At 43.3% G+C, this 17,864-nt stretch overlaps 1 protein-coding gene across 1 annotated transcript in view; it reads left to right on the forward strand.

Annotated features, from left to right (window-relative positions):
- Window positions 1-1,625: 1,625 nt before the first annotated feature.
- Window positions 1,626-17,864, forward strand: part of Ophn1 (oligophrenin 1) — a 351,191-nt gene continuing 334,952 nt past the window's right edge. Inside the window, exons 1-2 of the mRNA XM_021152888.3 lie at window positions 1,626-2,236; window positions 2,359-2,531. Of these exons, the coding sequence (XP_021008547.1) occupies window positions 2,378-2,531 (154 nt within the window). The 5' untranslated portion in view covers window positions 1,626-2,236; window positions 2,359-2,377. The remainder of the gene's footprint in view (window positions 2,237-2,358; window positions 2,532-17,864) is intronic.

The following is a 17,864-nucleotide window of genomic DNA, read 5'->3' on the forward strand; positions in this document are numbered from 1 at the left end:
ACCTTAAATGGGTATAAGGATCCCAACCCTATGAGGCTGTTTTGAAGACTTGTGAGGTGTTTCATTGTCATTGCTGTTTAATTTCGTGTATCCCCTGGCTGGACTAGATATGTAGAGCAGTCTGGCCTTAAACTCAAAGATCAGCCTACTCTGTCTCTTGAATTCTGGGATTAAAGGGATGCACTATCACCTCCAGACACATGTATGATAGTTTATATGATTTATATCAATTTAGTGGAAGGTAAACAAATGGCCCTTCAGGATATGTAAATCCCTAGAACCTGTGAATATGTTGTCTTAAATGACAAGGACTATGTAGATGTGGTTAAATTAAGAATCATGTGATAAAATGATTATCCTGGCTTATCCTATGAATTTAATGTAATTCCAAGAGTGCAGAAAAGGAGCAGGGAAGGCAAAGGAGTAACATTAAAGTAGCATGAGAAAAGACCTGGTAAACCACTGTTGACTTCAAAGATCGACAAAAGCTTTGAGGGCAGCTTTTAGAAGCTACAGAAACAAGGAAATGGATTTTTACTTGGAGTCCAGAAGAACATAGACATTCTGACATCTTGACTTTAGCTTAGTGGTGTTCATTTCCAGTGTTCACTCCCACAATTTAAAATAATACATTTGTGTTAATTTAAGCCACCCAGAGCCGGGTGGTGGTGGTGCACGCCTTTAATCCCAGCACTTGGGAGGCAGAGGCAGGTGGATTTCTGAGTTTGAGGCCAGCCTGGTCTACAGAGTGAGTTCCAGGACAGCCAGGGCTACACAGAGAAACCCTGTCTGGGAAAACCAAAAAAAAAAAAGCCACCCAGTTGGTGGTAATCAATCAGTTACAGGAGCAAGCAGACATCAACACAGGTAGCTTAGCTATAATTACTGTATTGCCCTTTTTTCCTTCTTGCTTTTACTGATATAATTTAATGTAAACACTGCTGCAAATCTAGTTTGCCTAATTGCAGCCACTCTTAATTTGAGAGTTGTCTTTATAAGCAGTCCAGGTTCTCCTACAATAGACAATGAACAAAAGGCCTTTTGGATAAACAGAAAGACAATCTATAGTAACTTTAGGTTCTCCATTAACAGACAGCAAATCACATGCTGTAGTTATTAGCCTGACCATTGACTTGGGTCACAGAAACCACTCTGTGAGGCCCTACTCTCCATGTTCAAATCCACTCTCTGTTTCTTCACCAGAGGTTTCTGGACCTAGAAGAGATGCTACAGTAGGCACCAAAGCCCATGAGAATTAGCGTCTTGTACTAGGAGACACAGGAAAAGGAGGAAAAGAGTTGGTGGGTCAGAGGAAGGGTGAAAGAGGAAAGAAAAAAAAGAGGACTATCCAACCAAACACTGGTGGGGGTCAGCCTCCCATCATCCATCCTTTTGGGTTTTGCTACATTTATGGAAACTTTGCACGCACCCTCGGGGGCCTGGGCGGTACACCTGCCTCTCTAGGATTGTTGTGCCTGGGGCCGGCTTAGGGAAGTAGAACTAGGAGAGCGGCCACCCTGGAGGGTTGGTGGGAGACCGCAGGGTGGAGTCATGGTACGAGAGAACAGAAAGACTACATATCCCAGGCCGCCACGCTTTCCAGATGGAGTCCTAGGGCGCTGACTGCTCCCCAGTTTCCGTAGGGAAGCGCCGGGCTACCACAGCTATTGTGCGTAGCTTTGTCGCCCTCCTCTTCTCGCTGCCTGCTGCTGTGTTGTTGGAGGAAAGCAACGTTTCCTTGCCGCTGGGCTTAACTCTCTAAGTGCCAAACCCCACATCACGATGGCTCCCGGGAACCAGTAGGCGGTCTCTGCAGCTTCCGAGTTGTGGGCGACGAGCCCCGAAGACCCGAGGAAGACATCCGAAGGGATCCCGTGCTCTCGTTCGGTCTTGGGGTTAGGGCTCGGCCAGCGTGAAAAGGTGGCATTGGCTTTAAGAAGGGGGAGGGGAGGCACAGTCTGCCTCTCTTGGGGAGCCGGGGAAGGAAGCCTCGGCTGGCTTGGGAGCGCAAAGAGGCGGCCCCCGGGCCCGTGCTCTCCCCGCCTCTACCCTGGGACGCCCGAGACACAGCGTTGTGCTTTGGGGAGACGATGACCAGGGGGCGTGCTGCTCCCTAGGCTGCACCCTGCCGGCGTCAGAAGACGTTGGTAAGCACTCCTGGTCACCCGCAGCCACCACCGGACTACGCGCTCCAGCTACACACCAGCGGGCGCTCCCAAGAGTTTCATTGGAACAGGTACCTGCCTTCCAAAGGGAGTGAGGCTAAGAGTCGCTAGAAGTGGCTCCTGAACACAAGCCACTGGGTCTATTCTGCCGATTATGCCACTGATGCTCTCGCTCTTTGTTTCTAATCCCTAGCCCCTCCGCTATCCTAATCATGGGGCATCCCCCGCTGGAGTTCAGCGACTGCTACCTCGACAGCCCCGATTTCCGCGAGAGGCTCAAGTGTTATGAACAGGAGCTGGAGAGGACCAATAAATTCATCAAAGACGTGATCAAAGACGGCAGCGCGCTTATCAGCGCTATGAGAAGTAAGTGGAAGGCTTCCATGAGCTGTTTGTCTGAGTAGGTGGTTCTGGCCTTTAAACCTTTCCATACCAAGGCAGGCAGGCGGGGGGGGGGGGGGGGGGGGAGGGGGTGGCTAGGAAGATCTGCAGTGACTCTCAACCCAGGTCTCTGGGTCTGATGGGTTTCTGAACATTTGAGAGAGGGGTCTGTAGAAGTGGAAAGTGGTGAAGACAAGTAGAACTCTGGGGCCTTTCCCTTTGGTGGCTCTGACTTTGTAAGACTTAATCTGTAGCTGGGACAGAGACCCTCTAGCTTTGGATTCACTCTTTCTTAGTAGATTCTTATTGAGACAGCCTGCCCAACCTGTCAGATAAGGGCAACACTGCAGTGCAGTGCAAGCTGACTTCCATGCTTACCAAAGAACTACCCCACCACCCCCTAAAGAATTGGGAATGTAAGGCTTTAGTTCCAGTATAATGATGTTTGTCCTAGGCTCCAGTTATTGAAGAAAAGTGTGGGGCAGTAAAAATGTACCCTTCCCCAATCATTTTCTAATGATCGTTGATTGGCTTTACCTACTACTGAATTCCGCTTCAGCGTGGAACAAAGACCTGTCTAGTTCATGGTCCAGGGGGGCCCAGATCCCCTGGGTATAAAATGCAGGACCTAGGGTGTGGAGCTGCAGCCAGGAAAGGATTTTACCTAGCTTTGCTTTTTCCGTGGTCAGAGCTTCCTTTTTATTTCTGCTAGTTGTCAGGATGCTCAAAGAAAAAGAATAGTTAACATCCCCCAATGAGAAAGAGAATAAGCAAGCCAACCCTCTGTGCCAAAATATATATGGGAAAGAATGGAGGGTAACGATTAAGTAGAGCGAGGATTAATTAAGTGTGCTCTCCTTGGCTGAAATGAAAGATAATTGTGAAAGGTAAAGTCACACTGTGAAGGAGTCTCTGTCTGTTTTGAACTTTGTTTTGAGTGGATTTACCCTCACCTCATCCTAGGTCTAGGTTGTGTGGTCCCTTGTGCCAGGCTTCTAGAGCCAAGCAAGAGTTGAGGGAGACTTAGAAGCTTTGGTGTTTCGAGCCAGTACTCCTCCTGGGACAGCTCTAGTTCATGGTTGTCTAATTCGCTGTTATCTGGCCACTTTTGGTCAGAATCCATAAACTGTTCAAGTTCCTTCGAGTTCTTCAAGTGAGTTGGATCATTTAATGCTTTCTTGTCTCGCCGCCTGGTCAAGAGTACATGTACACTGGCACCTCGAAGATGGGCTATTTAAAATGCTAATCCTCGCAGACTTGTAGGCTAGGGTTTTTGGGTGTGTCTCCTCTTAATAGGGTTCACTGAGAGGTTGAGGATCTGGAGGTTGTGCCACAGAAATAGAAACTTGAGGAATCTGTGCACGGAAAGGGGCAACTGTTTGGGTTGTGGATCCCTTCTAACTGCAAACTGCTCGTAGTATTCGCCAGCAATGAGCTCGTTACAGGTGTGCTATTTAGTTAGGAGGTGGTTCTGTGATATGGATGGCAAGGTGAAATTATGCTTAAAATGGTCAGCTAAGGCATATCCAGGTGATTAAATTGTATAAGTAAACATTCAGTTCAAAAGAACATTTTTGGGAAAGGCCAAATGCATGCACCCCTCCCCAAGTGATGGGGACTTAATTCAGGTCTTTGCATATGCTAGCTATACATACAGGTCTTGTTTTTTTTTTTTTTTTTTTTTTTTTTTTTTTTTTTTTTTTTTTGAGACAGGGTCTTAATGTGAAGATTGGGCTAGCCTTGAACTGCTGCTCTTTCTGCTTTCACTTCCCAAGTGATGTTTTACAAGCATGCTGGAAGAGCAAAGGTTTTGTAAATTAAGAGGCAAGTAGTGGATTGTCTTCTTTCTCTGTTTTCTGAGACTACAAGTCGAAAGAGTTAGCAATCAGGCTCAAACCTTTGAACATGGGCTGCAAGTCTGACAGCTCTTAGGATAGGGGATTCTTTGAAATTTGCGGCAGTGATTTTTTTAATTTCAGAGTCAATGTATCTCATAATAGGATGGAGAGGTATTAAAAGCCCCATGATTAACCCTTGCCTCATTGTTTTTCTTTAAGCTATACAGGTTCTAAACACTTGAGTAGCTAGAGGCAGAGATGGAATGCTTCCTACTAATTTTACCACAGTAATATTTGTCCCTCACATTCTGCTTCTTTACACTGTGACTTTTTTCAGGGCAGGTGGGTGGGTACAATACAGGTGTGCTCCTCCCGAGTGAAGGAAAGAGGAAATCATCACACTGGGATTGGATTTAAAGACCTGGATTCCAGTCATGGCTTTCCCATTTTGAGATCTGGCACAAACCATTTCAATCATGAAATGTAATTCAAAAATTAAGAAAAAACATCTTTGAGAGAGAAATGTTAAAAGGTCCCAATTTGGTAAATACTGATAGTTTTTATGGTAATATACAATAATAGATTTATACAATATGAAATTGGTGGTGGGCTGGGCATGTGGGCTAGGCCCATGTAAGGCCCTATATTCCATCCATAGTACTGGAATTTAAAAGATTGCTATATTAATGATGGTAATTATACCTTACAAGGTCATTGTGAAGCTCAAGAGAATTAATTCTAAAAGAATTTTGTAAAATGGAAATGCCTAAAAAAGTATGTTGTTGATCGTATATCTTTTGGTTACTAACACGTCTGTTGATGAATGTGTAATTTCAGTAAGGTTTCTAGCTGCATATGCATCAGAAGATGGCCTAGTCGGCCATCAGTGGAAAGAGAGGCCCATTGGTCTTGCAAACTTTATATGCCTCAATACAGGGGAACGCCAGGGCCAAGAAGTGGGAGTGGGTGGATAGGGGAGTCGGGGGGGAGGGTATGGGGGACTTTTGGGATAGCATTGGAAATGTAAATGAAGAAAATACCTAATTAAAAAAAAAAAGAAAGGAGATACATAAGTAGAAGTAGTTGGAAACAGCCTTTTTCCTTGTTGCCTGGCTGGAAAAGTTTACTCACCTGGGCACACTTTAGCAATAAGATTTGTATTCATGCTCATGGATCCATCTTAGGCTCTGGAACCTGGCAATAAAAGGCAGGACAATGATTGACAATGAATTTTGGTGTCAAATCAAATGGCTAGCATTCCTGCAAAACCTGAGACATGGCACACTGAGCTGCAACACTCAGTAATTTCCCTTGAAGTTGTTAACCCAGGTGAAACTTTATGCCAATACTTTGTCCCACTGTGCTTTTGCATAGAGCTCTGGATAAGGCTTTAAGCAATGAACATGTGTGTCCATTAGTCCATGAAATGTGGTCCTATTTGAACACTGTGCTGGTTCTTTCCCTTCCCTTCCCTTCCCTTCCCTTCCCTTCCCTTCCCTTCCCTTCCCTTCCCTTCCCTTCCCTTCCCTTCCCTTCCCTTCCCTTCCCTTCCCTTCCCTTCCCTTCCCTTCCCTTCCCTTCCCTTCCCTTCCCTTCCCTTCCCTTCCCTTCCCTTCCCTTCCCTTCCTTCCCTTCCCTTCCCTTCCCTTTCCTTCCCTTCCCTTCCCTTCCCTTCCCTTCCCTTCCCTTCCCTTCCCTTCCCTTCCCTTCCCTTCCCTTCCTTCCCTTCCCTTCCCTTCCCTTCCCTTCCCTTCCCTTCCCTTCCCTTCCCTTCCCTTCCCTTCCCTTCCCTTCCCTTCCCTTCCCTTCCCTTCCCTTCCCTTCCTCCCTTCCCTTCCCTTCCCTTCCCTTCCCTTCCCTTCCCTTCCCTTCCCTTCCCTTCCCTTCCCTTCCCTTCCCTTCCCTTCCCTTCCCTTCCCTTCCCTTCCCTTCCCTTCCCTTCCCTTCCCTTCCCTTCCTTCCCTTCCCTTCCCTTCCCTTCCCTTCCCTTCCCTTCCCTTCCCTTCCCTTCCCTTCCCTTCCCTTCCCTTCCCTTCCCTTCCCTTCCCTTCCCTTCCCTTCCCTTCCCTTCCCTTCCCTTCCCTTCCCTTCCCTTCCCTTCCCTTCCCTTCCCTTCCCTTCCCTTCCCTTCCCTTCCCTTCCCTTCCCTTCCCTTCCCTTCCCTTCCCTTCCCTTCCCTTCCCTTCCCTTCCCTTCCCTTCCCTTCCCTTCCCTTCCCTTCCCTTCCCTTCCCTTCCTTCCCTTCCCTTCCCTTCCCTTCCTTCCCTTCCCTTCCCTTCCCTTCCTTCCCTTCCCTTCCCTTCCCTTCCCTTCCCTTCCTTCCCTTCCCTTCCCTTCCCTTCCCTTCCCTTCCCTTCCCTTCCCTTCCCTTCCCTTCCCTTCCCTTCCCTTCCCTTCCCTTCCCTTCCCTTCCCTTCCCTTCCCTTCCCTTCCCTTCCCTTCCCTTTTCTTTTCTTTTCTTTTCTTTTCTTCTTTTTGTCAAATTGACACAGCAAGAATTGTGTGGGAAGAGGGAAAACCAATTGAGGGATTGCCTCCATCAGACTGTGTGTAGGCAGGTCTGTGGTAATACTTTCTTGATTGATATATAGGAGGCCCCGGCCTAAGTGCCACTTCTGGGTGGTTGGTACTGGTGGAGAAAAAAAAAAAGCAGCCTTCATTATCCTTTGCTTCAGTGCCTGCCCAGGTTTCTGTCTTGAGTTCCTGCCCTCAGTGGTGAATTGGGTCCTGGGAGTTGCAGGCAGAAATAAAGTCTTTCCTCCTCAAGTTGCTCTGGCCAATGTTTTTATCACAGCATCAGAAAGCAAACTTAGGACAAATAATTAGGTTCATTTAAGTCAGTGCACAGAGGTGCTTGATACCCACCAAATATGACATATTTATAATTTTTGAGCATATGACAATGATAACTTAAACTAAGAGAGAATAAAGCACCATAACTGTGACAGATTAAACAGTTTTGCCTGTTTTTCTGTGGGCCTTTACTGGCATCCTCTCCTTCTCTCTGTATCTCTCTCTTTGTGCGAGTGTGTGTGTGTGTGTGTTGGAATATGTGCATGCATATGTGCTGAGTGTAGAATACAGGTTCCTTATGCATGCCAGGCAAGCCTTCCTCCTAATCTATTTCCTCACGCCTGTTCCTTTTTGTGTGTGTGTTTCATGTTAAGAGTTTTAATCTTTTGATGTTACTGAGTATTTGCTCTAGGCATTGTTCAGTGTAAATGATATGACTCATTGCTTATAGCCCCCAGAAACTCAAGACACTTAATGTAGACTATATATAGCTCATGGACCACATGCCATTAGTTCAGTGAATACCTGTGCATATACTATGTTCTGATCTTTGTTCACATGGCTGTTGAGTACACAGAGTGAGTCACGGATGGATATTGACCTTATGAAGTTCCAAGACTAGTAGTGGAGATGTGGACTAGTGATTACTGCTTCATAAGGTATTAAAGTTCAGAGCTTTAGAGGTGGGTGGTGGACATGACTGGATGACATTAGCAAGAGAGCTCGTTTCTTGGGGGAAGACAGAGGAAGCAAAGGAGGAAATAACTTTGGAGCTTGCCAGAATTAGCAGCACTTTGACTTACTAAGCTCTTCTTGTATACCAGTGCTTCCTTAATTAAAAACTCTTTTTAGATGGTATACTTTATGGACAGCCTATGTCAAAAGAAAGTTTTTGCTAGGTGGGAGCATAGTTTTTTTTTTTTTGTTTTGTTTTGTTTTTGTTTTTTTGTTTTTAGCTTTCTTATAGGAAGATTCACTGAGAGATTATAAAGAGTAAGGAGTTAGCACCCTCACACAGGTATTTGTGACTTTTTATTTTTAGACAGGGTCTCAGTGTGTAATTCAACTCAGGTTTATGTTGAATCCACTATGTATCCCAGGCTGGCCTTGACTTCATTATCTTTCTTCGTAAGTGTCTCAAGGGCCGTGATTACAGGGCGTGCCACCAAACTCCACTGGATTTATGACATTAATGTGCTTTGCTTTCTTTCTCTTCCTTCCTCTTTTCCTCCCTTCCTTTCTCTCTCTCTCTCTCTCTCTCTCTTTCGTTTTAAGACAGGATCTTGTTCTGTAGCCCAGGCTTGCCCAGAACATGCTAGGTAGCCTAAGCTGACTTCAAACTTTACAATCTTCCTGCTTTGGGTTTTTGAGTGCTGGGCATACAGGTGTGAACAAGCACATCCAATTTTAGAGATGATCTGTGTAGCTCAGGCAGGGTTTAGGCTCCAAATTCTACCACCTCAGCCTCCTGAGTGCTGGAATAATAATAGGCCAGCATCACCACCCCTGTCTGTATTTCTTATATATAGCTCAGGATCAATAAACCTTGCTTGTAAAGTATAATATTATGCACAGTTGAGGTTTCAAGGCCATGCATTCACTCACTACTCCGATGTTCTGTAAAAGCAGCCGTAGAGCAAGGGTCAGTGAACTAAGCATTTTGGGAAACCTCATTAACATTGAACTGTGATTTTTCAACCCCTTTTCACACGTCATGGTACTTTATTCCTTAGAGTGTTCTCAGGCATTACAAATCTAGGTAGTGGTGGCATGTGCTTCTAACCTGGCACTCAGGAGGTACAGGCAGGAAAATGGAGAGTTCAAAGCAAACCTGGGACACGGTGGATTGTAGGGCATCCTGGGCTGTAACCCGGAGATCCTGTGCCTAAAACAATGTATCAAAAGAGAACTTCCCTAGAAATATGAAAACAATTTTTAGTGCTGCCATGGGAGGGTGACATATAAAAATAGTAAGTGGGGCTTGTTTTTACCAGCTGCAGTTTGCAGACTGTTGGTGAAGCCATTTCAATTAAGTGGACAATTGCTGGCAATGGAGCAACTGGAATTATTGGTAGGCTGCAATGTCACATCTCACATTTACTAGTAAATTTTATTTGGTATGCAATAAATTATGTCTGCTGTGGATTCAAGGATCCCAGGCTCAAAGGAGAGAAGAAAGAAGGACGAAGTGGCTAGAAGTGTGTTAATAGGGCTGCGGCGTCTAGGGGGAAATCTAATAGTCTCTCCACCTTCCAAAGACCCTAGTACACCCTTAGTTAATTGTTTTTAAATGTTCATGTTTCTGGTGTTTTTTTTTTTTTTTTTCTATTTTGGTGTGACAGAGTCTTGCTATATAACCCATGCTGGCCTTGAACTTGTAGCAGTCTTCCTAAATTCTGGGATTATAGGTATGTGCCCTAACACCCACATACACTGTCTTTAACTAAAGAAAATGCTTTTCTTTCTCTTTTATTCAGTGTTACAAATTGAACCTAGGGCCTCACGCATGCTAGAGAATTGCTCTGCCACTAAGCTATGTCTCCAGCTATGTCGATCAAATGTTCTTTGTAGGCTGGTTTGAATGGATTGTAGTCTAGATTTACTAGCCAGAAAATCTTGGCCTCTTAAATGCTAGGGAAATGGAGCATGACCTTCTTCAGGGAGAAAGTTTTTCAAGGACTAGAAACTGATTTAGCAGAAGGAGGATTGCAGTATAATGGCAAAGGATCCTAGACAAAGTACCCAGATACTTGGGTATGATTCGGTTTTGTTTCAATAAAAATGGGGAAAGGAGTAGGGCTTCTATATAGCTCTATAGCTATGTCGATTCTACTTCTAAAACTCCATTATGTGCTATAGTTTAACAATTTCAGAAAGAATGATTAGACTAATTATGCAATTCATATGTACATCAATTTTCACAAAAATTTTAGTGTACATGACAGTAAACAAAAATAAAACAAAATTTAGTGTTTCAAAGCTAAGAATAGTACCATATATGTATAAAACAGATGCCAGAAAACACACATAACTGTCACACATATGTTGGATTAATGAAAGTAATGTTTTAAAGGATCCGAAATAGCTGGATATGGTTGCTTATACCTGTCATCCCGGCACTCAGAAGTTGGTGGCAGGAGGGTCAGGAATTCAAGGTCATCCTCAGCTACATAGTGAGTTTGAGGCCAGCTTGTGATCCATGAGTCCCTGTCGTAGAAAAACATACATAAATGAATGAATCTAGCCTGGGGTGGTGATACAAAGATGTAATCTCAGTTCTAGTGAGGTGGAGGCAGGCATATAAAGAACTCAAAGGCATCCTTGGCTATGCATAATTTGAAGCCACCCTAGGTTACATGAGACCTTGTTTCAAGAAACAAATTCAAAGATGCTGTGTTATTCCTCTCATATTGCTGTGATAAAATATGGTGACCAAATCAGCTTAAGGGAGAACGAGTTCTTTCTAGCTCTGGCATAATCCATCATGTCGGGGTAGTCAAGGCATTGGGACATTGAAGCAACAGGTCATATTGCATTCATAGTCAGAAACAGAGAGCGATGAAGGCTTGCTGCTGTTCAGTTCCTTGTCTCCAGCTGTACAGTCCTGGATCCCCTGCCCACGGATGCTTCTGCCTACAATTAAGAGGAATCTTTCTGAATCAGTTAACGGAATCAAGATAACTCATCACTGGCATTCCAGAAGCCCATTTCCCAGGGATTCTAGAGTCTGTCAAGTTGACAGTTAACACTGACTGTCACGGATGCATTCTGTATCAAAAATGTACATGAAGTCTGTAAAGTGATTGTAGTATCATTTATGTAATTTGATATTGTAGCCTTAATATTTTAAAAGAAAATTTCGTTCTCACAGTCTATGCTTTTATTTTGTTTTGAGAGTTAGTTACTGTTTTTTTTTTCCATATACATTTACAGACAAGCATTTTACATGTTTATACCAAGGTTACCTTTGGGCATCTTTTCAGTTTATGATTTATGTATTGCTTCCATTGCAGAATAGGCTGCTTCCAAGCCTGCTACTAGATAGCTCTCTGTGTGATCTTGAGCAAATCTTTGACTTTTGAGTATCAATTTTCTCATTTATAGACTTAAGGGTGTACTCATTGATCAGGAGGGGTTTTTTGTGGGATTAGCATTCTTTTTTTTTCCGATTACTGTTGCTCAGTATTTAGTGATTCTGTCAAAATCAAGCAAATGCATCTTGACTCTACGAGAGTAGCGCCATAGATAAAACAAAACTAATGCATCTGTCATGGATAGACAACTTGAATCACACTGGCCTGTTTGACTGTGAACTTGTTTCAGTTCTGCCCAGAATAACCATGATTAGGGAGTCTCTGTGGAGGTGGGTATAGTGCTTTGATACACAGTGGGAGAGTGATATATGTTCTTAGTCAGAAGTTCACCTGTCATTATGCTCAGTGCCATTGAGCATATGGAGATGTTTTAGATCCCCAGAGTAAATTGATCAGTTTACTGCTGTGTGATGTGGGACTGCTTTTAGTAGCTGGGAAGCCGCACGGAGTGGGATTTAATGCAGCTATATTACCATGTTCTTCCTTGGAAGCCTTTGGAAGACTTACATTGCAGAGTAGACTGAGGCACTGTGGGAACTAGGATGGCAAAATGGAACAATTTATAAGAGATGATGTTATCAGGGTTGGGGGACTAGTGCTGCCATAGGGTGCTAATGATTTTAGCTTGACGACTTGCCTATTAAGGAAAGTTTTCCAGTCGGGTTTTAGGATGGTGAAGGAAAATTATTTTCCAACATAGCCTAAACCATTTGTTTAATCTGGCATCTGTTCCTCTAATCAGCACCACAGAATTTTCCTAAAAGCTCACGAGGATCTGGAAAGATACACAGTTTTCCAGGGGTGTCCCCTGGAAATATCAAGTTGATTTTTTTTCTAGTCAGAGGGTCCTTATGAGGCTTACATCAAGTCCTAGACCTTGGGCATTGTAAAGGCAATTCAGTTTAATTCAAGAAAGATTTACTAATCACCTACTGTGTGCCAGGACAGCCCTGCTATAGATTATGCTCTCTTGGAGCACCCACTAAATATCTAGTCATCTCTTTATCTTGTTGCAGTTTTGAGAAGGAGTACAAAGAGGAAGTTCAGGGTGAAATATAGTCTGTCATATCTTTTGAGGTTCAGATTTGTGGGGTAAGAAAAAGGAACTTGACTATGACAATGTATTATCTATTGGCAAAAAGAAGCAGGAACGAAGAGAAAGAGTACCCAAGTCAAACAGCCCTGTGCTTCAGCACTTTGGTAACAGCCGTGGTAAGGAACAAGCCATTAGTAATTCTTTTTTTTTTTTTTTTCCTTTTGGTATTTAGAGACAATGACATACTATGTAGACCAGGCTGGCTGTCAACTTTTAAAATATTTTGTCTTTTGCTCGTCTGTGTGCGTGTGTGTATGTGTGTGCACATGTATGATTGTGCACTTGTTTGTGTGTATATCGACCTTATTTTTAAAATTATCATATTTTAATTTATTTGGTGTGTATGTGTGACTGTGTGTGAGCATGAGCAGGCCACAGTGCACATGAGAATATCAGAGGACAATTTCCGGACTCCATTTTCTCCTTCTACCAGTTGGGGCCCGAGGTGTGAACTCAGATCGTCACTCCTGGCAGCTCGTGTGTTTATTCACTGAGCTGTCTCACTGGACTCCACCTTAGTTTTTGAGATAGGGTCTCCCACTGGACTTGATCTTCACCAATTTCGATAGGCTGTCTGGCTGATGACTTTGAGGGGTCCTTCTCTCCCTGTCCCCTTAGATGTGAGTGCTGGAGATCCAAACTCAGGCCCTCAGGCTTGTGTGACTAGCACTTTAATAACAGAGCCATCTGTATAATCCCTGGCCTCCGACTTCTGTTTCCCTTGCTTCAGTTTCTGAAGTGTTGAGATTGCAGATCCATGGTACCATACCACGCGCCACCATGCCCTCCTTTTCCTCCTTCTGAGTTGTACTTCCCCATTTTTTCACCCTAGAGGCAAGCAGTGCCAATAGTTTGTCTGTCCTTTAAAAGAGGACTCTATTTCAGTACTTCTTTCAATTTCTTTTTCTGTAGGAATGGATTCTATCATAGGAAGGCATTGGTCTCTTTGGGACAAGCTTTCTTCAGTTTTATTTGTGGTTGAGACCAGGTATCAAGGTGTATGCCTGTAATCTCAGCACTTGGGGACTATTAAGTTTGAGGCCAACTTAGGCTACATGGTAAGATCCTAGCTTATCAAAAAAAAAAATCGCCCCTGAATGGACTGTAGACACTGTCTAAAAGCAAATAGACACTGTCCTTGCACAGACAAGGTTAAATAAAAATTTTAGAGCCATAGATATTTATTAAAGGTAAAAATAATATGCAGTGGTTTGTTGAAGAAAAGCTGCCGGATCTCTTTAACAGCTGTGTTGTAGCCCACATTGCTCTTCCTCCTTAGATTTGGTATAGTGTAGAAAATGAAAGCTTACTAACAGTTGTAGCCTTGCAGCATCTTAAGGGGTAAAGCAGGATTTTGGCTCCTCAAAAAGTCTCATAGCCAGAGCCTCGCCATGTTTAATTACCTTTGAAGGCAGTCCACTAGAAAAGGTTCCTTCTTGGGGCTGCTTTAGACTGCACCTGGCATAGTTGGCTTGCTGAGAACAGCACTACTTACAGGGTGTTAACACCACAGCTACCTGAGACTTCGGTGTTAGGCAGGGCAAGGAAGCGCTTGACCCAAAACATGAAAGCAATAATTGAGAGTTCCAACCTGTATGATATGCCATATCATTATTCTAATTAGACAGGGCAGTGGGGCAGGAGAAGTAAATAAGACTGCAGATGGAAGAAGTGCTAAAGCTATCTGTCTCATCATAGGACATGATTCTGTGTAGTGCAGCGGTTCTCAACCTTCATAATGCTGCAGCCTTTTAATACAGTTCCTCATGTTGTGGTGACCTCCAACCATAACATTATTTTCATTGCTATTTTATAACTGTTTTGCTACTGTTAAGAATTGTAATGTAAGTATCTGTGTTTTCTGATGGTCTTAAAAGTGACCTCTGTGGAAGGGTCATTCAACCCCGAAAGGGTCTCCCCCACAGATTGAGAACCACTGGGGTGTAGAAAAGTCTAGGGAATTTGCAGACGGTTACTCAAGTTAGTAAATATTGCAGAGTTGTAGGACATACATTCAGTATAAAAAAAAACCAACTGTATTTCTCTATGTTGACTTATCTGAATTTGAGTTAAGAAAAAAACACTTACAATAGCACCAAAAGAATAAAAGCTTTATAAGTGAAAATGTAAAAAAAAAATGACATTCATTAATCTACGTGTTTACGTGTGTGCATGCACACAGAAGTCAGAGGACAAGATGTGCAAGTCAGGTCTGGCCTTCTACCATGTGTGTCTTGGGGACTGAACTCAGGTCTTTAGGCCCGACAGTAAATGACATTATACACTAAGCCATCTTGGCGGCTTAATTACAAATATATTGAAAACATTCTAGTGCCTTTACTCTGAAACTTAGAAAGCATCACTGAGAGCTGTGGATAAAGTAAAGCAGTAAGAGGGCCTGCCTAGCATGAGCAAGGCCCTGGGTTTGATTCCTACCTCCACCCCCCAAAATATCATCGAAAAAGATTAAAGCTCTGATTTAAGATGGAAGGCATGAAGGAAACAAGGCCTCTAGACAATAGGTCTGACACACATTTGAACTCAGAGACTGGCAGCATGAACAAGGCTAAGCCAGATAGGATCTCAGGGCTAGGAGGAGAAATAGACACATACTCTGTCCTTAAACCAGAAACTATTTCCAATTAATAACAGTTTGAAAAGGAACAAAGGGTTTTCTCTGGTGGAGTATCACTGGGCATACAAACCACAGTTAAAGTCAGTCCAATGACCAGCAGCAGATGGCCAACACAAAGCAGATTCAATGGTAATTTTGGAGGTGTGTGTGTGTGTGTGTGTCTCACCATCTGCTTGTGATTCTTATGCTTTTTCTTTGGCTCCTTTCCCCCCCCCCCCAGTTTGTTTTGTTTTGTCCTTTTCTCCTTTGCTTTTATTGTATCTTATTTTCTTATTTTTTTTAGATGACTTTGTTTTCTAACGAGAGAAAGGAAGGGTGTGGATTTGGGATGGTGGAGAAATGGGAGGATCTGGGATGAGTTGGCGGGGGATGGGGAACATAATCAGAATACAGTGTATGAAAGAAAAGCCGTTTTCTATTTTTTTAAAAGACAATGCTGTTTTCATTCTTTCTGTCTTTCTTTCTCTTTCTTTTTTACTTTTCTGAGACAGGGTTTCTCTGTATAGCCCTAGCATTCCTGGAACTCACTCTGTAGACCAGGCTGGCCTCAGATTCAGAGATCCGCCTGCCTCTGCCTCCCAAGTGCTGGCACTAAAGGCATGTGTCACCACCACTGGGCTAAAATGGATATATTTGTTATGATGACAACAGCAACAAAAAGAATCCAATTAGAAATGATGGAAGTAGCCATGGACGGTGGTACCCACTTGCACTCAGGAGGCTGAGGCTGGAGGGTAAAGAGCTCAGGGCCATTCTCAGACACATAGTTCATTCAAGGATCCCAGGTTATTAGAGATTCTATCATCTTAAACAAAAGAACAACAACAGCACCAGTGACAACAAAGACAAAATAGGTGCAGGCAAGAGGTGGAGATACTTAACACCAAGCTCGACTACTGGATTTCCATCTCCAGGACCCATGTTAGGAAAGGAGTGAACAGAGCCATAGCTATAAGTATTCCTCTGGCCACCATGTGCATGCTGTGTCATGTGTGCACTCAGGCATACACACACATACACACACACACACACACACACACACAGTACAAACAAACAAATAAATAATAAAAATGGAAACAAACGGCAACACAGACAAACAAAAGTATGAGCAGTTGAGAGTCGTGAGATGGCTCAGTAGGAAAGGGTGTTTGTTGTCAAGACGACCTGCATTCTGTCCCTGAAACCCACATAGTAGAAGTAAAGAATCTACTGCTATGTTACTTTTGTACCCTGGAGCTTGGCTTAAAATCATTCTTTGGAGGAAATGCAAGTAAAAAACACAATAAGATATCATACCTTATTCACTAGGATGGCTATAATAACAAAACAAAATATTATTGGAGAATTTGCCCCCTCCCCCTATTTATTGTTGGGTAAATAGCATGTTTTAGCTACTTGGAAAGTTTAGCTGCTAGTCTTTGTTAGTTCTTCAAAAATGGTTAAGCAATTGACCCATAAATGAACTATTCTATTTTATTATCTGTCTATCTCTCTGTATCTACAGACACATACACACCATACACAGGCACAGACACAGACACAGACACAGACACACACACACACACACACACACACACACACACACACACACAGTAGAATTAATATCTATAATGACCAAAGTGGGAAATAACCTAAATGTCCATTAACTGAGAGTTGAATAAGTGTACAATGGAAAGCCATTTATAAAAGACATTGTTTATGATTCCTTTACTATTCAGAAAGGCAGCCTACTAGAGTATTAGCATGCTAGTGTTTGCTCAGAGTTGGACGGTTAATATGTATTGTGATTGCCAATGGGTGAGGAATATCTTGTTTGGAGTGGTGAACACTTCTTAATTACAGTATGATGGTGGTTGTACAGCTCTGTGACTATACTAAAACTCACCGACTTGTACATTGGGTGAATTTTATGCTATATAAGTAGTATCTTTGAGCTGTGTTTGGAAAAAACAGAAGTGCTTCTCTATTAAATTTAGACCTCCCTTCAGTTCTCCCTTGAATCAGACTTGCAAGTTTTTTTTTTTTTGAAAGATTCACATGTGTAGCATTGACTGTATATCCAGGGGAAGGAAGCCAAAAGAGAGAATTACTCCTTCAGTGACCAGGAACTAGAGCCCAATTTGGGACTAGCATGGGATTCTCTGGTTTCAATTTCAGGCACTCTGAAGACTCTGATGCAGGTCTCTTGCTTCAATCTGTCTGGATGTCCTTTGTTGGGGCCACGAGTGTGTTTGTTTGAAATGACCGGTTGGGAGGGAGATGCTGTATTAGTGGACCGTTCTCCTTTATTCCTTGCCTGTATCATGACTGAGATCAGGTGTTTTCCCAGTTAAGCAAGTCTCACTTCACCCTAATTAGCATCTGATGGTGTTTCGTTATAGAAGAACGGTACTATAGCCTTGTGATGTGACAACAGCCCTTTTTGTCCCTTCTCTAGGAGTCTGGAACAGCTGGTTGGGCAGTGCTAGTGAACCCCCATCCTCTCTGCTCATCTATCTACTTAATGCAAACAGCTGCTTTTTGAGTAGCGGGGAGTATACACTGGGAAATGTGTGGCATTACTCACGGGTGACAAATTTCTCTCCCCTCCCTACATTATTTTTGTCCTAGAGCAGCATGGAATTTCTCACAAGTGGCCAGCAGTAGGTCCAACAGTACAACACCATATTAGGAACTTCACAAAAGGCCGTTCTTTGGCGAAAGGTTTTCATTAAGGACTACCCAGAAGCAGGAGGGCCACACTTCAGCTTCCAAATCTCTTTCCAGAGCCAGGCTGTCATGGAAATGCCTTTCTCTGTGAGTGGAAAAAATATGTACTATGCACGTGGTTGTGGACAGCTGGAGACTACTGCTGAATTCACT

The sequence above is a fragment of the Mus caroli genome, unplaced genomic scaffold (genome assembly GCF_978045245.1).
Source record: "Mus caroli unplaced genomic scaffold, Mus_caroli_1 scaffold_5, whole genome shotgun sequence".
In the NCBI taxonomy this organism is placed as follows: Eukaryota; Metazoa; Chordata; class Mammalia; order Rodentia; family Muridae; genus Mus; species Mus caroli.